Source organism: Hakea prostrata, unplaced genomic scaffold (genome assembly GCF_041222555.1).
Source record: "Hakea prostrata isolate BN-2017 unplaced genomic scaffold, UWA_Hpros_2 contig_35, whole genome shotgun sequence".
NCBI classification, from domain to species: domain Eukaryota; kingdom Viridiplantae; phylum Streptophyta; class Magnoliopsida; order Proteales; family Proteaceae; genus Hakea; species Hakea prostrata.
In genome coordinates this window covers 136,755-163,309 of record NW_028291154.1, presented here as the reverse complement: position 1 = coordinate 163,309, position 26,555 = coordinate 136,755, and the positions used below count along the sequence as shown (strand labels likewise).

At 40.3% G+C, this 26,555-nt stretch overlaps 1 protein-coding gene across 1 annotated transcript; it reads left to right on the top strand.

Annotated features, from left to right (window-relative positions):
- Nucleotides 1-322: 322 nt before the first annotated feature.
- On the top strand, nucleotides 323-14,590 carry LOC148999139 (glutamine--fructose-6-phosphate aminotransferase [isomerizing] 1-like). Its single transcript, XM_089141441.1, has 11 exons — nucleotides 323-703; nucleotides 1,047-1,219; nucleotides 6,262-6,373; nucleotides 6,978-7,123; nucleotides 9,165-9,326; nucleotides 10,968-11,328; nucleotides 11,424-11,674; nucleotides 11,787-11,901; nucleotides 12,023-12,278; nucleotides 12,361-12,529; nucleotides 14,390-14,590. The coding sequence occupies exons 1-11, from the start codon at nucleotides 481-483 to the stop codon at nucleotides 14,471-14,473; spliced, it is 2,052 nt and encodes a 683-aa protein (XP_088997567.1). The 5' UTR covers nucleotides 323-480; the 3' UTR covers nucleotides 14,474-14,590.
- The last annotated feature ends 11,965 nt before the right edge of the window (nucleotides 14,591-26,555 follow it).

Genomic DNA, 26,555 nt, shown 5'->3' with positions numbered 1-26,555 from the left:
GAAATTCCAATCAATTGCCCAAAATGTGTGGCTTGATAGACACAATCAACGATAGGGCTCTCCTTGCCAAGAGTCAGTGCAGGACTTTTTTTTTGGTAAAGAAAAAGAGGGGATGCAGTAGCCCCCGCTACACAATGTTTGGACTTTTTCGAGTGTGACCTATGCAAGCATTAGCCTTGTACACTACTAGCGCAAATGTTGATACCGTTAGCGGAGTCCCACCAGAGGCCTAGTATAGTGCTCAGGCTTGTACATCGTTTGTAAAACTTTGAAAGATATAATTTGCGTTATACTAAATTTTTAAGTTGGCGTTGACGTTAACGGTTAACTTGGGATCTTTGTCTCTAAAAGTAGGAAGGAAACCGACCGCTTCCCTCCACTCTCCTCCCCCCACTTCTACCATCTTTCTGATCGCTCCTTCTGCTCTTCTCACAACTGACAAAGTTAAGCATATAGAGTTAAAGATCAGGATCAGACAGAATGTGTGGAATCTTTGCATATTTGAATTACAATGTCCACAGAGAGAGAAGATACATTCTCGAAGTTCTTTTCAATGGGTTAAGGCGTTTGGAGTACAGAGGCTACGATTCTTCTGGGATTTCAATCGATTCCTCCGATCTAGCTTCAGTTTCTAACTCCCTTTGTCCTCTTGTTTTCCGCCAGGAAGGCAAAATCGAGAATCTCGTTAAATCTGTTTACGAAGGTAACTAACCACCTTTGATTTTTCATATTCGATCTTTCGATTTGTTCATTAGAATTTGGTTTCTATGTCTTTAGTTGTTTCTGGGAGAATTTTGGCATTAGATTTTAGTTTTTACTGTTGGTTTTAAAAAAATAACTTCCAGGTTTTGATTATTCTGATATGTGTAAAGCTTTTCGTTTCTGGGGTACGCAGAAATTTTTGGGATTCTTGGGGTTTACTTAGTATAATCTCAGATGTCTTTGCATAATTTTCTTTGATGTTTTTGAATTGACTTTGAGTTCAGCGGTAGAGTTTAGGATAATGATAATGCTGCTGAAGATGAACTAAATGTTTATGCTTACAGAGGTTGCTGCTACGGATTTGAATTTGGAGGAGTCTTTTCGTGTTCATGCTGGAATTGCACACACCCGTTGGGCAACTCATGGCGAGCCAGCGCCCAGAAATAGTCATCCTCAGTCTTCTGGTTCTGGAAACGAATTCTTGGTTGTTCATAATGGCATTGTTACCAATTATGAGGTAGACTGCGACCTTCTGTTGTTCCCCTTCTTCTTCTTCTTCCTGGTTTGCCTTGTAGAAAATGCACTGTCGCTCATCCTCTAGTTAATTGTATTCTTTGTTAGATTTTCCATTTTAAAAACAAATATCAGTGTTTAGAGAATGCGTCTAAATTTACTAGCTTAATCATTGGTTTTATGACCAAATAATCTAAGTTGGAGTAACTCATGCCTCACATGTTATAGTTGTCCTTATTTAACCTTTATTTCTTTGTTGAGCTTCTTCTTTTAACCTGTCAACCTAGATAACTGTGTCCAGTAGTCAAATATGATATCTTTGTTGGTATCATTTGGCTGGTAGAGCATAAGTACTTAGAAGGTGATTGTGGGTTGGAAACTGTAATTTGGTTTTATGGAATGACTGGCCGTGTGTAACTTATATGGATGAGTTCTAATTTACCTTCAATGTTCTTATGTAATTTTTCTTCAGAAAGGTATCACTTGGGAATATGCACTAACAGGTTTAATGTACCTCCAGTGGTTATGCATCACTAAGAGGGACTATCTATTGGAAGATGATTGATAACTCAAAAGAATGACGTGCAAACCCCAGGTCCTGTTACTCCTGCACAATTTATAATCTCAAATAGAACCTATTGAAGGGCAATGATCAACATTACGGCATCAAGTAGCTGAGATCTTGCTGATTACCTGAGCTATCATTTCTTGGAAGATGATAGATAAGTTTAAAGAATGACATGCGAACCCTAGGTCTTGTACCATTTATGATCTCAAATTGAACCTATTGGCGGCACTGCTGATGTCATGTAGCTGAGTTCTTCCTGATTACCTGAGCTATCATTTCTTGGAAAATGATTGGTAAAAGAATGACATGCAAATCCGTGGTCTTGTACCATTTATGATCTCAATCGAATCTATTGGGGGATTGCCGACATCATGTAGCTGAGATCTGAGCTATCATATTTCCTCTTCCTATGATTTTTCTTTATTTTCCATCTCTCTTTCCTTGTCTCATATTTTCATTTTCCTACTTTTTAATGGATTCATGTAGCTGAACGCTTTTAGTTAGGATAAAGTTGAGTTGTTGTTGTTGACTGGTGAGCACCATATTTTGGCAAAGCACATTTCCTTGTCCAATCTGGTAGCAATTTATGTTGTCTGTGGCTGAGTCAATTTGTGGTGAAGTATCATATTAATGCATGTGTTTTCCTAGCAGTATGTAGGCTCAATTTGATTAAGGGCCAATGCCAAGTTCTTAAATGGAACCAACTCGAAGTTTAGGTTGGCAAACGAAATTCAAAAAATAAACCCTAGGGAATTATGGTGTTTCAGTGGTCTCTGGTTTAGAGGGAAAGGTGAGGATCAGGGGTTCTACAAGGGTTGGTTAGGTGTTTTCTAGCTGGGGGAGATGTCCTAAAGGAAAACACTAAACAAGGGTGGAGCGGCAGCATATAATGAGTAAATATGCATTATAGATGATAATAAACAATGATCAAAATAATATCCTAAGCTAATATGAGAGACTATACAAAAATTTAATAGGGAAACATGGGGGAGGGAATCTACGACAACTTAACATGTAATCAAATGAAAATCTATAAAAGGTTCTGAAAATAATAAATGCTGTAGATACCTCTGAGAATATTTCCGAGATTGAAGACTCTACCCCTCCATATGCTGTGGATCTGGATGGTGTCAATGATCGTGAAGGATGTAGGAGAAGTAACTGAATCACCAAGGCGTGTTCCCAAGTGGATGGGGACTTTATCACAAATTTGAAGTCTCCAAGGAAGAAGAAAAAAGAACAGACCAAATCACTAAGTTTTGGCCAATCTAGCTAGGCTGTTTGGCCTTGTTTTGGTCTATTCACTAGCGCCTATCTGCTTCATTTTCCTTAGCTCACTCTCTTTAGCTTGCTGCAATGCTTGGTGCTGCTTCATTGCTCTTGTTTGAGGCACGGTTCGGCCTTGTATTCTCTCTCTTCTTCTTCCTTTCCTTTGGTAATGAATTTATGTATTCATTAAAAAAAAAGAAATTAATGCTGTCCTAGTTCCTAAAATTTTCAGCTAACAATAGAGAACAGCCAATAGATAGTGAAATGATCCTACAGTTGTCATGCAAATAAAATCGTACTATAAAAAGAATGGGAAATAAGTTGAGTTAAAGGTTAAACCTCTGGTCAGCAACATGTGCAATGACATAAGTAAAAGGGAGACAAGTATTGATGCAGTTAGTCAGTGTGGCTATAAATATTGACATGATTGCTCATTGAGCCAGGAATTAACCCATTGGTGGGTTCTACAGATATTAGGCTTCTTTCTGTTTTTGGGTTTATTGTTGTAATGAACTTAATTTATAAGCCCATGAAGGTTTTTTTTTTGGTGGGGGGGGGGGTTTGATGCTTGTTACGGAATTAGTAGTTGAATTCAGTATGAGTTTGATTAGGATATTCGATATTAGATAGTGTTGTGAATAAAAGAGTTCTTCAGTATGGTCAAGACTTACTCGTTTAGCAATTGTATTATGGAAGTGTATAAGAAACTAAGAAACTAACAAGATGGTTAGGCTGAGGTGCGACGATGGACACTTTCTTAAGACCACAGGCGACCCTAGTAGTGCTTCTGGGTTGAATGTGAATTGGCCTCCAAGATACAGCGGCTGTAGTTGCTTCCTATAGTAGACGAGCACTGCGTCTACTAATAGCCCATTAGAGTTCTTCAAGGCAGTGCTCAAATTGTGAAAGGACATCATATTTGTGGTTATTTAAGTTAAAATGAGAGAGAGGAATGAAACCTTGGAGTGATCCTCTATTTATAGAGGAATGAAACCTCTTGGTGGAGGTGTAATGATACCTTGGAGGGATCCTCTATTTATAAAGGAATAAAACCTCTTGGTGAACCATGAACCCTTGGATTGATCCTCTATTTATAGAAGAATGAAACGTCTTGGTGGAAGGGTACACCTCTTGGTGGAAAAGACATGTCTTCCCCAAGAGACACTTCTTGGGTTGAAGAAATGCCATATGCATCTATTAGTCTCAAAGAGACACCTATCTTGGGTTGGAACCTAATGGATATGGATCCTAAATGAATCAACCCATTCACTATAGTCCAACAGCTAAATGGATCAACCCACTTACCATATCCAATGGATATACAAGATCCTAAATGGATTAACCCATTTAACTATCCATATCCATAATAAATGGATACACAAATTATAGACTCGAATCAAGCCATGCCATTATCATAATCAACTGACCAATGAGGTTTTTTGAAGCTTATTTTCCTTCCAAAACCCAAAATTCCCCCACAAGTTTCAAAAAACATAACGGTAAACCAATAGAACACAATAATGATAAAATACAATCGAGGAAAGATAAAACCAGTAAAACAAACAAATCGAGCACTTTAGACTAATAGAATACTCGTCATATATGTCTTTTGGGCTTGAACATACCCTAGGTTTAGTAAATCACACCACAGAGTACGGGAAGTCAAACCTCTTGAACCTTTCCTCATTTGTGTGGTCGACTGCCTTACTAATTAGTATTCTTCCATTCGACCTCTCTGACTTATCCTTTTAATTTCAATTTGGACATTCATTTAGGCCCCGTCCCAGAAAAATTGCCCTTGAAATTATCTTTATAGGTTGCCTCACCTCTCTACATTCACTTTGGCTAGCCATCTAGTATGTACCGCAGTAACATACCCTCATATTAAATGAACTTCTTGGGTAACTAAGAGTCTTACAACTCACCCTCCTTTCATTGTGGTAAGTACTAATTATTATTATTATATTTTAATCTAACTAGAATATGCAACACTAGTAGCTAACAAGTCAATCAATGTTTTCGCTGTTACCCATTGAATCTAATTCTAGGAACTTCCTACACATAGGTTGGGTGTCCATCACCTAGACTCATGAATCACGGACCTTAAGCCTATTCCTTTAGATGTTGCTTGAGTAACCTTGATACTTGTATCTTTGTAGGCGTATCAGCCACATTCTCCTTTGACTTAACATAGTCAAAAGCAATGGTACCATCATTTATGTATTGTTTTATTAGGTTATGCATTAGAGGTATGTCTCTTTTTACCAGGACATTCCTCATTTTTTGCCTTTGCAATTGCCGCTTGATTGTCATAATACAAATAAATAGAAGGCATTAGTCTTGGCCATAAAGGTATACCTGATATAAGAATCCTAAGCTATTCAGCTTCTGAACCAGTTTTTTCTAAAGCCACAAAGTAGGATCTTGTTCAACAGGATTGTTTTACTGATTTTTGTGGTGGCTTTTTCTTATTTATCTGAAGGTCACATCTTCGTTCCACGCTCACTGCACCAATTGTTGGTTTTGGAAGGAAAATAAGTTAAAAAAAAAAGAATCATCGGTTGGTTGATTATGATGTGATGTGGCTTGATTTAGTTCTATAATTTGCATAATCCATTTATTAAGGATATTGATAGTTAAATGGGTTGATCCATTTGTTGAACCATTGGATATGGTAAATGGGTTAATATGTTTAGCTGTTGATTATGGTGAACGGTTCATTAGAAGACTCAAAGCAAAGACAAAAACAACTGAGTCATAATTGTGCTGGTCTGCAGCTTTCTTCTTCTCCGTTCGGTATGCCCACAGCTCTGCATCAGAGTCGCCCAAGTATGCAGGCTTGATTTAGGGGGGAAGAGAGGGAGAGGGTGGGGGGCAGGGGTGGAATCTGGACAGGTTATTGCTGATTTCTCTCTACTACCATTTATCTAAACAACCGCCAAAATTTTCTAGAACAGTATCTAGAGCAGTTGTGGGTCGACTCATGCTTGTATAGTCTATAATCTATATTACATGGTATATGTTTTTGTTTGCTAACAGTCATCCAACTTCATTTCTTCAATTTAAAATCCGTCAGTCACAAAGCATGAAACAATTTTATAAACACACAAATGGATATTTTTGTTTTTAGTTCCTCTTATGACAACCTTGAAAACAAAGTAATTTTGATGCATTAACTAAAGTTAGTGTTTGCTTATTGTAAATATCAGGTTTTAAAAGAAACACTACTTCGGCATGGCTTTACATTCGACTCTGAAACAGACACACAAGTCATTCCCAAACTTGCAAAATTTGTTTTTGACAAGGCAAATGAAGCAGGAGGTACTGGGAGAACAATGCCCTCTATGTTTTTATTCAGATTTTTGAGATTATGAATCCTTTTAAGAATGTCGACTGAAGTTGTTGCATCCCCCCCCCCCCTTTACAATGCATGAAATAGAAAATGTCACTGGAAAAGTGTAATGGCTTGCTAATGGCAGTTGATCTTCTTGTCTCCAAGGTTCATGTTTTATAGATGTGGGACAAACTTCAATGGAGGAACTCACAACTTTTTGTCTGGTCAAATTTCATATTGTAATCCGTACTAGAGATTGCAAAAGAGCCGGTTCGTAGTTTTATAATGTTGTGGATGTGCCATTTAGCTGTAATGGAACATTCATGGCATTTCTATAATTTTTGTAACTCGTGACTCACTTTTTAATTGAACTCACTTTCTTCATGTTTAGAGCTGTAACTTAACTGATAATATGGAACTACTCGGCTTTGCTGATCTAGAAATTTATGGCAGATATCACTGCCGTAAATAGGTTGTTTTGTACATCATTGACCAAATATTATATCTATGCTCATAAAAACACAGTGAGCTTTGTAGGTATATTGGATATATGTCTACCTCTGTTTTACCTTTCAAGTGGTCATACTGCAGATGATGAGAGTGTAACATTTAGTCAAGTTGTCCTTGAAGTCATGAGGCATTTGGAAGGAGCATATGCACTTATATTTAAAAGTCGGCATTATCCAAATGAGTTAATTGCTTGCAAACGTGGCAGTCCATTAATCCTTGGTGTCAGAGTAAGTTATGTCTGCATTCTAATTATCTTGATCTGGCAAATATTAAGCTTCTTTGACCACTCTTCTGTCTTCATTTAATGATATCATGAGTCATAAGCTGAAATTACATAGTTCAAGGCATCATGCCAGATTATATTTTCACGGGCCATGTATTGATTTTGGCTTGTGACAGTCAATTTATCCAGGCCTTCTCAAACTTCAAATCATGCTGAATATTTGTGCATGCTTTTTTTTTTTTGAAGCTTTATGCTTTTCCACCTTAATTAATAATTAATTTCATGCTTATTTGAATTTTTTTTTTAATTAACTGATCCTGGGGCTCATCTGGTTGCCCGTGCATTTATGGATTGGAAGACTGCAGCCAGTCTGAGCTTTCTTGGAGCCATTCCTATAATAAGTTCTTTATGCTTATGAGATTTATGATTTTCACTAACCATGACAGGAAGAACCTTCTTTACTATAGATTCTACTCAACCTATACTTCTGGAGAGAACTGTTAACTGAATTATAGACGCAGCAGCTTTTAGATTGGCTGGATAAATATGACTGGGTATGGAAAAATGGGCCCAAAAATATTTAACTCAAGATCCAGTCCGTAGAACAACACTTTGGGTTCAGTTTTCGGCCAGTATAAGATCTCAAACAGGGGTTTTGTCACTATTCACTGGTAGCTCCTAGTGAGGCCTCTAGCTGTGTTGTGACTTTTAAGGACTCGGACTAAGTAGTTAAGTAGAAGTTTTACGTGGAATCAATTGAGTATTAGTAATTATGAATCCTATGTCTATTCTACTGTTTTGCGGTGTCTAGGTTGTATGCAAATCCCCATGTTATAAAGTCGATTTGGTGGATTTTATTTGATTTTATTTTATTTTTTAATTCAGAGTTATGTGTGAACCTGCCCCTTCTTCAGTTCTTTCATCCTAAAATTTTTCTTTTTGATAAATTTTATTCCTTTCCTGTTGATCTGTTCTTGTTTCTTTCCCTCCTTTTTTCTTCTCTTCTAGTTGAGAACTCCTAAATTCTGTCACATCCACCTATCTTTTATTATCTTCTACTTTTCCCCGTTCTATCTTCTCACTGTTATCATTGCCTACTAATTATACAAGGATAAAAGGCAATCCAAATCAGAAATTCAGGTGAGATTTTTAGTTTCGTTACTTGTTAGTCTTACTTTAGTTTTTTCTACTATATCTAGGTATATATACATATTGTCCTTTATAATTCTCAAATATTAGACACTTCCTCTGTGTTATACCTTCAACTTGGCCTGTGCATCAGCAAACTCAAATCCTGTTAATTTGAAGTTAGCATAGTTGGCCCCATTGATTGTTGAGTGGGATGGAAACATTTCCAAGCCTCCACTCTGGATGGGAAGTTCTCGGCTTGGTTATAACGAGACCAACAAAATCTGTCTAACCTCACTTGTAGTTTATACTTTCTTCCTTAGTTGGAAAATATTAATTTGACGTCACCTTCATTAAGTCATCTACTTATTTCTCCTTCTCTTTCTTTGTATATTTACTTCTGTAGCTTTTGATTGGATCGAATGACATAATTTTGTTCCCTGCTGTTGCAATTACAGTGAGGCTCATTTCCCATTAACCGGTGCACGTATGATCTATAATCCAGCACTGTTCTATTCAATCTCAAGGGACTCTGCCTTTACTCCATAGGCTTCTCTCTCAACCCACCCTCATATTATGGTGGTTTTCAAATTGTGTGCTAAGTTTTCTTTGTGGACTGTTTTAATAAGAAGGGGAAAATTGCATATGTAGTGTATTATTGGTTGAGCTGGGCAACCAAATTTTGCTTGTGGCCTATCAGAGGGTTTCTTCCATCCATTTGTCAAAATGCCAAATTATTGTGTCCATGTGGCAAATGATAGTGGTGTATAAAAATGGGTTTATCATCGGCATGTATAAGACCTTTATTTATGCAGATTGATTGCTTATGCAATGATATCTGAAATTTTTTGGTGTTGTGTACATAATTTATTGTCATTTCATCCAAGTAACTTCAGCTCTTGTATATTGTTTTCCAGGAACTAAATGAGAAGTCAAACAGTGAACCACTTTATGATCCTAAGTTCCTTCCAAATAATGATGAGCCAAAGGAATTCTTCTTTTCTAGTGACGCCAATGCTGTTGTTGAGCACACAAAAAAAGTTTTGGTGATTGAGGATGGTGAAGTTGTGCATATCAAGGTGCCCTTGTTCTGGAATCTTTGCAATGGTTTTTCTTTTCTTGGTTTCATTTTCTTTTCTGAGTGGCCTGGTAGATTATTACTTCTGAAATTGATACACTGCAGTTATGTTTTAGTCACATTCATTGTCGAACTTTGGCCTTGGTGCAACGCTAATAGTTGATGCATTATGATCAAGTGGTCTTGGGTTTCAGTATCGAAACAGCCTCTCTGCAAGAGCAGGGTTAAGGCTGCATACATTGTGACCTTCCCTATACCCTGCAGTGGCAAGAGCCTTGTGCTTGTCAAACTTCTCCCCCCTGCCCTCTTAGGAAGCCATTCAATTGGACGTCATCTTCTTCATGATGTTGAGAATATATTGCCAGGATGTTCTGTAGTAGTACCTTTCCAGTTGGAGTTTTTGGTGGAGGGCCACTAAGGAGAACAGTGAAGCTTAAAGGAAATTACTGTTGATGGGAGAGATGCATAAGAAGAAAAAGGGAGAGGGGGTAAAAAAGGTTTGAAAGAGCCCATAGGCTACTTGAATCACAATCAACTTTTCCATTCTACCAATCTCTGACCTTCTGGTTGGTACTGGCATACATAAAATAGGAAGAGAAAAACCATATGTTGCAAAAACAGAATTAGACACATATCCAACTACAATTACTGTACCCATGCACTGTATTTCCCCCCCCCCCCCTTTTAAAAAGGGAAAAGCTACAGTTACATTACATCTTGTGCTTCAGATTTAACTCAGCAAAACCATTTTGCTGCAAATCGATGAGGCCACCCTACAATTCCAGAACGCGAATGAGGAGTCTCTGGTGCATCCCTTTCCAGCTCCAGCTTTATTGACCTGGGCCAAGTTTCCACTAGAGAGTACAATTGATCCTTTGCTGCCTTTGAAGCTAAGTAATCTGCTATTGGATTCGCTTCAAGAAAGCAATGCAGAACTTTCCATTGTATCTCTTTTGAGCTCTAAACATCTCTTCATGGTAAAGCATGACAGTTAATTCTTCTGTGTACCAGAACGACAAGTGCTGCCGAGTCGCATTCTATCCAAAGCCCTTCCCAATCCCACCTCCTTTGACTTTTTCAATACTTCGAATAAATGCCTCAAATTCTGCTTCGAAGTTGATCTTCACCCCTGGGAACACCTTGAACACCTATATCACCTTTGCGTTAGAGTTTTTAATCAACACCCTAAGCTAGGATCTCTTGCAAGGCTCACTGATTGAGCTTCCTATGTTGATCTTGAACCATCCTGCCTACCGTTGTATCTAGTACACCTCATCCGGTTTCCTCATGCAAGAGATCGTCATCAATACCCCCCCCATCCCTTTCACTTGGTGAAGAATTTTATTCTTATGTCACACCTCTCAGCTAGTTACTTTTGTATGCTAATATTATTCAGAATATGAGAGCATAAAAGTTAGAACTGCCTTCTATTTACAATTTTTATAATAATAATAGGAAAAAATATTAAATAATTTAATCAAGGTATCATTCTATGGCAACAATCAATTTACCCTCTATGTTTGTGCCTTTGCCTAGTATTTCCAGCAATTGCAATAGCTTCTTACTTCTTCATATTAGAGAAACAAGATTGTCTAGATACGATGGATAAAATCCCATCCATTTCTCGTATTGATGATTCCAGGATGGAGTTGTGACAATATTGAGGTCTAATCATGGAAAAGATAAACATAGTGGCAGCGTTACTAGACCAGCATCTGTACAACGTGCATTATCTGTTCTTGACATGGAGGTTGAGCAAATAAACAAAGGAAATTATGAGCATTACATGCAGAAAGAAATTCATGAGCAACCAGAGTCTTTAAGAACCACAATGAGGGGACGGCTTATACGTGAAGGTTCCTGCATAGCCAAGAGTGTCCTTTTGGGTGGACTGAAGGATCACCTTAAGACAATTAGGAGGAGCAGGCGAATTGTTTTTATTGGTTGCGGTACGAGCTATAATGCTGCCTTAGCTGCAAGACCAATTTTGGAAGAGCTTTCTGGTGAGCTCAAATAGTTATTGCAACAAGAAATATAAATTTAATTGAGGATGCTTCTAATATTGCTTAACCATCAACGCTTTTTCTGGAAATCAAAGGTATCCCTGTAACCTTGGAAGTTGCAAGTGATTTGCTGGACAGACAAGGTCCCATATACAGAGAAGATACTGCTGTATTTGTTAGTCAATCTGGTGAAACTGCAGACACATTACATGCTTTACATTATGCTCAAGAAAATGGAGCATTATGTGTTGGAATAACAAATACTGTTGGTAGTGCAATTTCCAGGAATACACATTGTGGGGTTCATATAAATGCTGGATGTGAGATTGGTGTGGCTAGTACCAAGGTAAAACTTTCTTTCTCTTTGATCATTAGTTTGATTGATATTCTGAAGTTTTCAATTCAATTTATATTGTGCTTTTGTTTTGCTTGCTTTTTCCTTCCTTGCTTTTGCTCAGGCATACACTAGTCAGATTGTAGTGATGGCCATGTTGGCTCTAGCAATTGGAGGTGATACAATCTCTAATCAAGCTAGAAGAGAAGCTATCATAGATGGTCTGGTTGATCTGCCAAGTACGTTTCTGTTGACTCATTTTTATTGTATTTTTTACAGGATAAACCTGGAACTTCCTATTTGTGACAAGAAAACATAGTACTTCTCAAGTCTTTCCATATAATGGTTTTTGGTATGCAGATAAAGTCAGAGAGGTTCTAAAGCTAGATGAGGAAATAAAGGATCTGGCAAATTTGTTAATGGCTGAGCAGTCCCTTCTTGTGTTCGGAAGAGGTTACAACTATGCAACAGCTCTAGAAGGTGCACTAAAAGTGAAAGAGGTCGCACTGATGCATAGTGAAGGCATAATTGCTGGTGAAATGAAACATGGTCCATTAGCTTTGGTGGACGAAAATCTCCCCATTGTTGTTATTGCAACTCATGATGCTTGCTTCAGGTGTGCTGTATTAATTATTAACATATTTTTTACTTGAGATTTTCTCTGTTGTTTAATTAAGACATCTTGGTAATTCTGACAGCAAGCAGCAGTCAGTTATCCAGCAGCTTCATGCTCGCAAAGGACGTCTAATAGTGATGTGTTCAAAAGGAGAGGCGTCATTGGCATTTCCCAGTGGATCTTGTCGTGTAATTGAAGTACCTCAGGTTGAGGATTGTCTTCAACCTGTAATCAACATAGTCCCATTGCAGGTATTTCTTTTGAGGTTTTTAGTTTACACTTTAACTTAATACATACATGCAGATATTAGTAGTTACTGTTGGTGTAGCCTCATTAGGATTGAGTGCGAATAGCCAAGATCTGTACAAGGACCAAAAAACTTTAGGAAAACTATGGGTTAGTTGAAAAATCAGTTTTAAGGTAACATGGTGTACCATGAGGTCAAGAAGAAAGGGTCTTGGTGATGAGAGTTCTGAACAAGATGGTAGGGTGTACAAAGGATTGTTTCAAGTTTCATAGAATCCCGGTGGCCTGATATATTAATTCTTGAATTGTCAGTTTGTCACAGGTTTTTATGGTTTTGGGGTTATGGTATTAATTTCTTGCTGTCAAGATCCAGGGTTCCAATGGTTGTATTGCTATGAAACTTGGAATGAACCTGGAGGGAGGTGAATGAAGATGATGCATAATGTTGGAGAAGGATGGATTGATGTAGATATAGGTTATTGGGGATGGGCTCTTGTAAGATCTGTCTGAAGAAAGACTGTTGGAACTTGGGGTTTTGTTGGTGGGGTGACCTCCAAAGATAGACAAATGGTAGCACTTGATTTTGGTTGCACTGCTGGGGGGGGGGGTTGGTATTTTATCTAACAAGGGCTCTTAGTAGTTTAGTTAGATTTTATGTCTTTATGTCATCATGCTTTACTTTTGGAATGCGTCTACAGTGTTAGACTTCCATTTTATTTCAGTATTAGGATATGATTGGGAGTCTATTTTTCTGTCTTGACATAATTGCATGTACTCAACAAAAGGGACAAGTTTGAAAATAGAAAGTGGATAATGGGCTTTGCTCAAGTTGAGTGTGGCATGGCTCGCTTTTCCCCTCCAACTCTGAGATCCTTCTTCGATATCTTCTGTTTCTCTAAGCGGCACTCCACCAGGAAGCTTCTGTTCACATGTGGCCCAAAGCTTATTGCTGTTTGGACTTGAAAATTCTATTGTTCAGCAGTTTATGGCTTCTTGCACAAAACATTTTTGAAACTGAGGGAGAAAATAGATATCATAAGTGTAATGAATATTAAAGGACCGTGGTACATTTTAGGTGTAGAACCAAAGCCAAGACTACTTGCATTGGACGATGACTTGGTGGTTATCGAAAAGTTAAAAAGCCCACCCATTAAAAAACCCACCCACTGCTAGAATATCGTGAGTTTACTATTCCTCAAGGCCAAGGATGAAAACAGATTGTTGAAATAACGACTTGACCAGATCTATCTAGCTGCTAGATTTTAAGCTTTTTATGAGGTGATTGGAGTTCGTCAGCTTCTTTCAAGAATGATATGGCCACTCCAGTGATTTCCTATGGCTAGGTGCCACGTTAAGATTTGGCAGTGCCGTTGAGGTCATTCATGAAGAACCTCATTCTTGAAGAAAATCTGTTTTCTTTTTGCCCATACTATTAGTGTTCCTTCCTTTTTCAGGAATGCTGTTGAGCGACATTAGTATGTCAAATTGTATTTGTCTGCACCTGATCTAATGTCTGGATTTTCTTATCTTGTTTTCCATTACTTCACCTTCTTAAATTGATAAATCAAGCAGATCTTGCCAGTCACTGATAAATCTCGTGTTTGGCTGCTTTTCCCTGGAAACCCTAGAATATTTCTACTAGACTAATTTAAAACTAGGCCCAGAAAACGTCTGAAGGTATAATACTATATCATTATATACCTTTTTAGGTAGTTCATACAAAAAATGCGCTTGGCATTCTTTCAAACCAATTTTATTTTCTGTGCACTATTCTATGTGAAGTATAATTTTACATGTCCCCTTTGTTCCTTGTCATCATTTTGGCAAGTTTTAAAAATTTCTTGACTAAACTCTTCTCATGGCAGTTGTTGGCATACCATCTCACTGTTTTACGGGGATACAACGTTGACCAGCCTCGCAATCTTGCAAAGAGTGTAACCACCCAATGACAAAGATAAGTGGTTTTCAACTAATGTAATCTCACATTGGCGTTTCGTAGTGTTAATACCTTCAAAGAACTCTGTATCTTTCTACTCATTAACCTGCTGGAATTTTTTTGGGCTTAATATCTAACTTCAGACAGTAACATTTGTGCAACATACCTTATTTGGGGTTTTGGGAGGATAAATCTAATGCTATCACTGTGTAGCACCATGGAATCATCACCCTTGAATTGATACTGCTGGAAGGTGTGAAATGAAACTTCTGCATATCAAACTATGTTTTCTAACTTTTAATTGATTATATTTCATTTGATAGTTTCTTCTTCCGATGTTATAAACCTGGCTCGTACTATTTGCTCAAACCAAGACTTGTGTAGGGGATGTGCAAAGAGGAAGCTATTTTTTTTCTCCACATTATTTGTTTTTGCCTTTTGAATAAGGGAGTTGAAACCAGAAGGTTGAAATTTAACAATCTTAAATCCTATCCAATCATTAACCTGCTTCAACTATTGGGATCTAATGACTTTTTTAGGATTGTTCAGTAACTTGGATCAATGTCTCAATGTTCCCAAACCTGCAATATTCAAGATGCAATAGGGCGTTGCCCTCGAATCCCAGTACAAACTTAGAAGCTGACCAGACAAGAAGACAGAGCACATGTATTGGGGGCTTGACCAAGACCTTACATGATAGGCTGTACCTGAATGATGATCAGGAATCCCCTGAGAGAACCCAGACTTGTGTCACCCCGGTGCATGCACATGTAGATGAAGCATATAATGTTGATAAGCTTGGGAAGATCTAGTACTGTTAACCGATTCACAGATCCAGCACCATATCTGTTGTGGATGAAATCACACGCACTGAGTAATTCGCAACACAATTCTCAGGGCCAAAATGCTCGGACCAATACTTATACTAGAGAGGAAATTCATGTCAGCTAGATTATTCGATGGCTCACATTGGTCAGGTTATTCTATATAGACCTCACCTACTCCTTTTGATGTAATGCTCGTTTACTTCCTACTAGCTCTTGGCTACTCAACTTGGTACTCTTAGAATGCAACCTTGGAGCAGTGTTGTTTCTGGTTTGACTTGCTTGCTGGAGACAGCTTCCTGATTACCTAGATTTTTTCCATACTCAATTGTCGGTCTCGTGAATAGGTTTTGGTGATCCATCAAGGTTCCATTCTGATTCATTCAAGAAGGCAAATCTAGATGCAACAGATAATAAATATAAACTCAAATCATACTAAAGAGACCCGGATAAGAATACAAAAGGCATATGGTGCAATGGTAAGGTTGCTCTGTTGTGACTTTCGTGGAAGTAGATTTTAGTTGAGAAATAGAGTAGGAGAAAGACTACACAGTTGGATTGTCAAATCCCACAATGGTGGGAGCTTCGTATATTGGGTGTCTCCTTGTCTAATTTTACTTGATAAAAATACAGGAAAACATTGTGCGTTTATAATCTTTTTAAATTAATTCATGTAACTAAAACAACGATACAATCTAGATCTTCACCCATTACAAATCAAAAAATAAGGAATCTTTCAACCGGGTGGATGAAAATGGTTCTACCTATGATTCAAACATTTGGTTCTACGTCACTGGTGCTTTGTCAAGCTCATTGAGTGTTTAAATAGTCAATTAAAAACACCTAGATGTATGTAAGGAAACTTTGTCGAAGATTCCTTTATCAGAAATCGACTCCTTTATAGTCTAGAACAGTTAGGCCTAATTTTCAATTCTTCTCTCTCTAGTGCACCTAATGTTTTTTTTTTTTTGGTAGGAAGTGCAACTAATGTTAATGAAAAGAAAAAGGATCATAGTATTTGAGCTAGAACTTCTAGGCGCGTTACAACGTCGCTTTCCTTAAGACGTAATTCGCCCTCACATCAAGGTGTTATGAGGTACTGCGAACCGTCTCCCAGGATACAAAGAAGCCCAACTTCGAGTTGAATCTCTTGAGTTTTGCTAAGCAATCGCAAAACTCAAGAACAGAGAAGACTTCGGGATTTTCTCTCTTGTACTGCTGTTGTGAAGCTAGACGTATATATAGGCATTAAGGTGCCTCTATTGAACAGTTCATGACTCTATTCGTATGGGTGCACCTCTATGTGGATTTTTATTTGCGGCAGCAGCTGCTGATTGCTGCCGACGGCTCTGATTGAGCCACAACATCAAAATGAAAATCAATGGTTGAGATTTAAACAATAAAAGGTGATTGTAAATATTGATTTTCTTTTTCACACTTTAATCCTTAAAGTTTTACCAATTTACAATAACAGGTCCTTCATTCACCCGATACCCAAACCCTCTCTCTCGTTTTTTCTTCCCCACACCGACGCTGTGATTTTGGAAGCACGATTCCGAGAAATCAGGGCACTCCGGAACCCCACCGTTGAAGGTCAGCAATCGTTGGGGATTCATCATCTTCAAGAATGGTCCCTTTCCATTGTACTAGTTACTTGAATACAGTTTCTTCCTGTTGTAATCCACAAGCTCTCCAGTTGTAAATATAATTTTCCTGCGTAAATGTAAATGGGTTTTGATGAGCATTTAAGTTGGCCATATGTGGGAACAGGCACTTTCAATTCAATTGATCTCTTGGGGTTTAGACCATGGCTAATTGTTGTTGTATTCTGCAAGACTGCAACCAGTAAAATCAAATTTTTTTCTTTATCAGATAAAATTTCAAGCTATTTCTGAGGTAATTTGACGTCATTTGTCCCTTTGCATCAGACAAGCTATGGGTTCTGTATAGCCTCAGATATCCATATATGCTTCATCAGTGACTTGCAAAGTAAATATACCTTAAGGAAATACTGAAGATCTAAAATTAGCTAAATGGACTGGCTCTAGCTTCAGCGAAATCCAAGGTCTTCAACGTGTGATTGGTCTGATATCATGATTATTGGCCGAGGTGATGGATTATAGTAGCTTTTGCGGGGATTTAAAAAGAGGAAAAGAAAAAAAAAACGATGAATCGCCGACGATGAAAGGGACCATTCTTGAAGACGATGAATCGCCGACGAGTGCTGACCTTCAATGGTGGGGTTATGTCACCGGAGTGCTTGATTTCTCGGAATTGTGCTTCCAAAATCACAGCGTCGGTGTGGTGTGGGGAAGAAAAAACGAAAGAGAAAGGGTTTGGGTATCAGGTGAATGAAGGACCTGTTATGGTAAATTAGTAAAACTTTGAGGATTAAAGTGTGAGAAAGAAAATCCATATTTACAATAACCTTTCATTGTTTAAATCTCAGCCGTTGATTTTTATTTTGATGACGTGGCTCGATCGCCACAAACGCCCACAGCCCACGCCGTGCGTGCGTGCGTGCGCTCGGACGGTATACCGTCCTCACTCATACACTGCACACACATTGGCGTGTCTCATTATTATAAGTTAGAGTTAATAGGTGGTACCTATTAATTAACCTGGATTCCGACACCTCGGTTTCCAATGTGGGACTATATAATAATACACTTTCCTAAAATAAATAAAGAAAAGTTTTTCGCACTTACAAATCCAATAAAATGAAACATATTTTATTATATTAAAAATAATACAACAACTAAAACATGGGTTCACATCCTCTAGGGTTCTCATCTCTTACAATTCCCTGTAATTCCTATTTAAGATTGTGACACGTGACTGGCAGTTAATTATCTAAGGGTCATGATTAGAATCCAACTAAGAATTGAACCTTATAAATCCCTAAATTTTAGTTTTGAGAAAAGAGAAGACACAAAATTGGGAGAAAATAAAGGATTTATTAGATTCAATTCTTAGTTGGGTTCTAATCATGACCTTTGGATAATCAATTGCCATGTGTCACAATCCTTAATAAGAATTGTAGGAGTGAGAATTGTGGAGGATGTGAACCCATGTTTTAGTTACACAAAATTGGGAGAAGGATTGAAAATTAGGATTGGCATTGCATGTAATCTGTTTTACTCAATATAATCGTCTTACAGGTCTTAAATATGAAATAAATTACTAATACAGAGAATTTTTTCTTAAGGACAAGGCATCAATAAGTCAATTTTATCAACCTTATACATCTTGCAAAACCCTAACCTTATTCCAAGGCTTTGGGAATCAATCTATCCTTGTTTCTTCTCCATTAAGTTATGAGAGTTGCATATAGAAGCTGGTTCCAAGTATCAGGAACTCCAGCAACACACCAGTGAGTACAGTCCATATGCTTAAAGCCATTATAACTGCTTGGATGTCCATCCTTTCCTTTCTCAGTTGTGATGTTAAGAAAATAAACCGGTTTTGACAGTTTACTCAATACTTGGTTCAATACTATGTTTGCTTCCGGCGAACCACCCGGGTTCGTTGATCCAGTGAGAGGTTCAGTTTGCCTAAAATAGTTCATTGCTCCTGGCTGATTCTACTCTATGCCACTAAAACATGCAAACAGGACATGGAAGTAGAAAATTTTCAAAAGCAAGCAAATAATACACTAAGATGGTTTGGGATGGACAAAACTGGTTTGAATTTACATGTTTACTTCGTAATGGGATGGAGAAATTCCCTGGAAAAACACTTTGGTATGGGCCGCCCCCACCCCCCCCCACACACCCAACCCCACCCCCCCTACCCCCCCCCCCCCCACACCCACCCCACCCCCACCCACATCACCCCCCCCCCCCCCCCCCACAAACAAACCCCCCCCCACCCCAACAAAAAAAACCCACAAAAATCAAAAAAAAAAAGAAAAAAAAATTATATTAGCCTATTTTTATATTTTTTTTTAAAAAAAAACCCCCACCAAAAAAAAAAAAGTTGACTTTGAGTTTACAATACTGTTGCGTCTAGAACTTCTTCGAGAGCCGGATATTGGGATGACCACCTTAAGAGCTCTTCAACCAAGTTGGAATAACTGGGATGCCTGCACACACAAAGAAAGCCAGAACGGTCCAGCCTAGTTTTGGCCGGGGAACCGCCTCCGACGCTCAAGTCAGCCTAGGCAACAATAATGGCTCTTGAGAGAGTTCTCAAGAACGTAATGAGTAAGTACTCAGATGAAAGTTCTCGTACCTTTCTCCATGTAGGAGGTGGGTTTATATAGAGGTTACCTGGAGGCGGCGATTCCTTAAGTTCCGGATCGATAGCTGAGGAGTGAGTGGAGTAGTGGAATAACGGCTCCTTCTTTGTCGCACCTGATAGTGCCGTTATGCTGACTCACCTCCCCAATTCTCGAAATAGATATGCTGAGTGTTTATGCGTAACTAACTCTTCTTGACTTGGTCAAGAGAGTCTTCTGAGAAATGCTAGAGTTGGATATAGATATATATTTTTCCCAAGTGTGGCACTCGGGACCCTTCTCCAAGGAAGAAATGAGCCTGCCCAAGAGGGAGGTTTCTCTCCCGAATGAGGCCCTCGGGACCTTCTTCAAAGATGAGGTGAGCCATCCCACATGGGAGGTGTCTCTCCCGAATGAGGACCTCGGGACCTTCTTCAAGGAAGAAATCAGACAGCCCAAAGGGGTGCATCTGTCCCGAGTGAGGCACTCGGGACCCTTCTCCAAGGAAGAAATCAGACAGACAACCCAAAGGGGTGCATCTGTCCCGAGTGAGGCACTCGGGACCTTTATGAGGGAAGAGATGCACCAGCCCGAGGGAGGTGTATCTCTCCCGAGGGGGGGACTCGGGACCTTAGTTCCCCACAATAGAGCCCCCCATTCCGTGCGATTGACTTCTCGAACGTATGGAATGTTACTCCCAGGCTTCTTAGAAAATTTCCTTTCTTCTTGGAGAGACTTTAAGACGTCGTCTTGAATGATAGCCATTATTTCTCCAAGGCCTTCGTAACTCCCAACCATCGTACTAATTCACATTTACTGCTGCTTCTGATATGCGAATGGTCATGTTTTCTCAGCCGTTGATTTACTCGATCATGGGCCATTTGATTGAGATCTTGAGTCCCTCAATCTCGACCGTTGTGTCTGTTCATCGTTGGTCGTTGGATCGCGACCTTTCATGTGCCAGATCTCAACCGTCGCTTTGCTTGATTCACAGCCGTTGGATGTGTCTCTTCATCTTCCTCCTCCTCCTCCTCACTATAAATAGAGGTTCAATCCTCATTTTCAATTTTTTGCTTGCAAATTCCCTCTGAAGTCCCCTGACTGCGTTGCTTGCTTTCTCCAACTCGCTATTCCAATCTTCAAACCAGTAAGTTTTCTCTAACTTTTCTTCATTTCTTTCCTTTGTCATTTCTGCATTATGGATAATTTAAGAAAAGGCGAGGAAATAGCCCGAGCCCCCTCCCGACTGGAGGTCTCGACTGCTGAGATCTCCAGTCCCGAGTCGTTTTCCCGAACCCAATCCATGCATTATTCCAGTGAAAATGCTTTCTCAGGTTCTTCTGACTCTCGTATTGTGAGAGCAACTGCTGACTTAGCCAGGGACAACCCTCTTGACCAAGAACCTCTATGCTCCGATTTAGGAACAGACTTAGTCAACCTTGGTCCTTCTGTGAATTCTTCGGATGAGCAGGAGGTTGATAGTATTAACCAATCTCCTGGTAAATTCCGAGTGAGTCAGAGACATTATTCGCCTCGCCCACCCCTTTCTCGTCCTCGGGATTGCCGCAATCGCTAGCCACCTTTTATTCTTTCTGAGTTGCTTTCCGAAGAGGCAGCTCTCGAAGAAAGGAACAAACCCAAGACGCCTTCTCACATTGACTATAATCTCAAGTCTTCGGGTCCAGAATTCTATCCCGGAGATCTCAACCCAGATCATCTCAAGCGTCTAAGGGATTTCTGCGAAATTCCAAAGAGTTATCTCTTCCAGCTCTCGTCTTCCTCTAGTCGAGTTGGAGAGCCCCCGAATGGGGCTTTCTCCATTTATTATGATGCTTTCTTAGGAGGTCTTCGCCTTCCAATTCAGAAAATTATTGAAGACCTTCTCGTTCATTACAGAATTTCTCCCTCCAACCTTATTCCAAATAGTTGAAGAAGTGTTTCCTGCTTTGTTGGTTTCTGTCATAATGTTGGAGTCAAACCAACATTCCCCCTTCTTCAGCATTTCTTTGAAGTTAAGAGTCAATCAAAAGGGGGTTGGCTCTCTCTTCTTCGTCGGGCAACCGACGCTGTGGACTGGTCAGGCAACATCATTTTGCCGGGATCTATGCCTACCTCCACCAAAGGGTGGAGACATCACTTTTTCTTCTGCCAGCCCCGGTCCCGCCGCCATTCCCAACTACTTTTGTGAAGAAATCTAAGTCTGATCTTAAAGAACTCAATAATCTCATTGAGTTATCCGCCGTCGAAGAAGCGGCTTTAGAAAAGATCATCCAAGTTGGCAGAGATTCAGCCGCAGTTCACGGATATTTATCTGAGTATCCGTCGGCTCTTCAGTTGTGGGGCTTTTCTCTGGGTGAGCCCCTTCTTCATTGATATTCTTCAATTTTGTATATTTTTCTTATCTTTGCACTTTCTGACTTTCTTCGTTTGTTGTCGCAGTGTCTAGCAAATTGGACATCGACGCTCTTCGGGCACTTACCACTGGGAATATCAAGGAAGCTTTCGCCCGAAAGCCAGTGAAGAAAGGTAGTGCTACAAAAACTAGTCCCGCCGTCCAGGCTCTCGGCGCTCCTGGCTCGTCCAAGCCTTCGGGGAAGAAGACTGCTAGGAAGAGTTCCTCTCTGGGAGGAGGGCCTCCAGAGATAAGTGTTCCCCAAGCGTCTCCATCCAGCCGCTCGGGCAGGCCTTTGAAGAGGCCTTGGGAGAGTGAGAAGGCTGCAGAGGAGGACTCCCGAAAGTCCCCTATTTTCGTTCCCGGATGGGATCTGACCTCATCCGACACAGTGCTGGGGGACTCAAATGCTGCCAGGTCTTGGCTTCTTGAGGGGATGATCCCTTCGGACCGAAAGCATCTGAAGGATCTTCCATATGACAAATTCTATGCCAACGCCTACAGGTAATTCTCCGTCCTTAGTCCTTTATAGTTCTCCAAGTGATTTTTGTAACATGGTATTCCGTATTTTCTCCAGGTTCTTCTCTGGAGGGGCGCATTACATGGGCGAGTGCATGATTCGTTCTGAGCATTTGAAGGATCAGCTTCGAGAGCTGAAGGCAGATCAGGAACGAAGCGTCGCCGACCTCTCTGAGTCTATCAAGACTATTGGGTCTCTGAAGAAACGAGACGAAGAGAGGAGCTTGAAACTGAAGGAGATGTCCAGAAGCAAGACAGCTCTTAAGGAGGAACTTTCTGAGGCCAAGGAAAATTTGGAAGAGGCCCTTCAAGAAATGGAGAAGTTGAAGCGCGAGAAAGCTGAGATGGAGACTATTTCCATGCAGCTTCGTGAAGAAGTCCGAGCTGGTAAACTTCCCGTCAGTGCCGATGAGGTGCCCGAGGTTGTCCAGAAAGAGATCATCACTTCTTACCTCGGCACTTCTTAGTTCAAGAAACTCCAGGTGGCTCTCTCTGCTTCTACCTACCGCCTCGGGCTTAATGATGCTTTTACTGCCGTTCTCCGACGGGTAGATATTCCTAACCCGAAGGAATTAGGTGGAATGCTAGACGGTAGAGTTTATGAGACTCTTGAAAGAGCCGTACCCGAAGGGATTGAATGCCAAGAACCTTTCAGCCCTCCCGATCCTTTTCTCTATGTTGATGACGATCAAGAGGTGGGCTCTGGAGGGAGTCTTGAGAAAGAAACTCCTGGTGGCGATGGGCCTGGTGAAGACAATCTTCCCGAATTTGGGAATCCTCCTGAGAATTGAAAAACTTCAACCTTTTCTTGCTTCCGTTTCTGAGAAACTTTGAAGACTTTGAACTTTTGCTCTTGCTTTTTGGAATTTCATAAACAGTGTTGAATTTTGCGCAACTTTGCGCTTTCTGTAATATTGGTCCTTGTGGCCAAATGTTTTGAATAGTAACTTAACTTGTAGTTGTTTTCTTCAAACTGAGGCATTAAACTTCTTTGTTGACTGGTCCCGAGTGTCTTCCCAGATCATTCCCCTAGAGTAATGCCTTAGGGTTGATTATGTTTTGATTTCTCACGAGCCTTTATTACAGATGGTCCCGAATATGGTCCCGAATGAAGGTCTTGGAGAGTAATGTATCTCATCCAAAAAATTCCATCTCATGAGAGTCTCACTTGGACTTTCACAAGAGGTGGGGAAATGCTCCCGAATGGCTACCCGAGTGAGGTCCCGAGTGTGACGCCTTAGAAAAAATTCCATCTCATGAGAGTCTCACTTGGACTTTCACAAGAGGTGGGGAAATGCTCCCGAGTGGCTACCCGAGTGAGGTCCCGAGTGTAACGCCATTGAATTATTCCATCTTATGAGAGTCTCACTTGGACTTTCACAAGAGGTGGGGAAATGCTCCCGAGTGGCTACCCGAGTGAGGTCCCGAGTGTAACGCCATTGAATAATTCCATCTTATGAAAGCCTCACTTGGACTTCATAAGAGGTGAGGGATTTCTCCCGAGTGGCTACCCGAGTGAGTTCCCGAGTGTAACGCCTTTGAATAATTCCATCTTATGAGGTCTGCATTGGACTTTCACAAGAGGTAGGGAAATTCTCCGAATGGCTACCCGGTGAGTTCCCGAGTGTACGCCTTTGAATAATTCCATCTTATGAGGTCTTGGACTTTCATAAGAGGTGGGGATTTCTCCCGAGTGGCTACCCGAGTGAGGTCCCGAGTGTAACGCCTTTGAATAGTTCCATCTTATGAGTCTGCTGCTTGGACTTTCATAAGAGGTGGGGATTTCTCCCGGGTGGCTACCCGGTGAGGTCCGGTCGGTGTAACGCCTTTGAATAATTCCATCTTATGAGAGTCTGCATTGGACTTTCACAAGAGGTAGGGAAATTCTCCCGAATGGCTACTTGAGTGAGTTCCCGAGTGTAACGCCTTTGAATAATTCCATCTTATGAGAGTCTGCATTGGACTTTCATAAGAGGTGGGGGATTTCTCCCGAGTGGCTACCCGAGTGAGGTCCCGAGTGTAACGCCTTTGAATAATTCCATCTTATGAGAGTCTATCTTGGACTTTCATAAGAGGTGGGGGATTTCTCCCGAGTGGCTACCCGAGTGAGGTCCCGAGTGTAACGCCTTTGAATAATTCCATCTTATGAGAGTCTACATTGGACTTTCATAAGAGGTGGGGGATTTCTCCCGAGTGGCTACCCGAGTGAGGTCCCGAGTGTAACGCCTTTGAACTATCTTAGGTTCTTCGTTGACTTGAAGAGCGCTCCTGGGTTCTTAAGCTTATCAAGAATTCTCCTGGGCTCTTCGTAAGAAAGCTTTTGGGCTCTCGTGAAGAAATGCTCGCGTCTTCTTCGCTATAACTTTCTTTTCAAGAAAAAGGATGTCAAAAAATTGAGACATAGACTTTATTGAGAATCAAATGGTCTTTCGACTTGGTTGCAAATGCTACATATCTGGACTAACTCTACTGATAGAATTTTCGAAGATTCATGGAATTCCAAGTTCGATCAACTGTCTCGCCCGTGGCTAAGCTTTTTAGCTTGTATGTCCCTGGTTTTGTCTCTTGTTCGACGAGATATGGCCCTTCCCATGTGGGTGAGAGCTTGCCTTGATTTCTTGGGTCGGATGCTGCAACTTTGCGGAGCACTAAGTCACCCGCATGATGTCTTCTATTTTTTACCCGAGCATTGAAGTATCCAGCTACTCGGTTCTGATATCTTTGATTCCGGTATTCTGACATACTCCGCACTTCGTCTATTAGATCAAGATTGCTCTTCAAGCCTTCTTCGTTTGCTTCTTCATTGAAGTCTATATATCTCTTTGATTCTGCCAATACCTCTACTGGGACAAGTGCTTCTGTGCCGTAGGCTAGCCGAAAAGGTGTTTCTCCCGTAGGAGTTCTGGCCGTGGTGCGATATGACCAAAGGACACTTGGTAGTTCTTCAACCCATTTGGTCCGACTGGTCTCCAGACACTTTTTTATTCCATCCAAAAGCGTACGATTAGTTATCTCAACTTGCCCATTGCTCTGTGGATACGCCACAGATGAAGTCCTATGTTCGATGTGATATCTTTCACAAAAATTCTTGAAGCCAGCTCTGACAAATTGCTTTCCATTGTCGGTTACAAGGATCTTTGGGATTCCAAATCTATAGATGATCCTTTCTTAAAAGAACTTCTCCATTTGTTTCTCAGTAATGGATGAGAGAGGTTCGGCTTCCACCCACTTAGTGAAATAGTCGATTGCCACAACCAAATATTGTCTATTGTTGGCGGCCTTAGGGAGCTTTCCCACCAGATCCATTCCCCACATGGCGAAGGGAATCGGACTGGAGACAGATGTAAGAGGGACAACCGGAGTCTTCGGAACAGATGCATGAAGTTGACATTGTTTGCATTTTCTGACATAGTCCGCGGCATCTTATTGAATGTTTGGCCAATAAAGGCCTTGGCGTATTATTTTATGGGCCAAAGCCCGACCTCCCAAATGTGCTCCACATATTCCTTCATGTACCACGGCTAAGGCATATTGGGCTTGAGAAGGGCCAACACACTTTAGAAGAGGCTATGTGACTGATCTTTTATAAAGCTGTTCTTCAATAATGGTGAACTTCGCTGCTTGATTTTTAACTGCCTTAGCTTCCTTGACGTCTTCTGGGAGGATATCGTTCTTCAAATATGCTATAATTGGGTTCATCCAACTAAGCTCTTCTTCAATATCCATCGCCTCGGCCTCCCGAATGCTAGGAATTTCTAACTATTCAATATAAACGGCTGAGCCTAAGGTCGAATATTTGGATAAAGCCAACTTGGATAACTCATCTGCTACTTCATTTTCCTTTCTCAGAATTTGCTTTATTTCAAGATGATCGAAATAATGGCAACAATCATCAATTTTGGCTAAGTAATTTGCCATTCTTGTTTCCTTTGCCTCGTACACGCCACGAACTTGATTCACGATCAACTGAGAGTCGCTTCGGACTTCCAATTCTCGGACTCTTAGGGCTCGGGCAAGTCTTAGTCCTGCTAGTAGGGCTTCATACTCGGCCTCATTATTAGAGGCTTTGAAGTTGAATCTTAAAGCATAATGAATAGTGAATCCATCCGGGCTGATAAGCATTAGCCCTGCTCCACTCCCC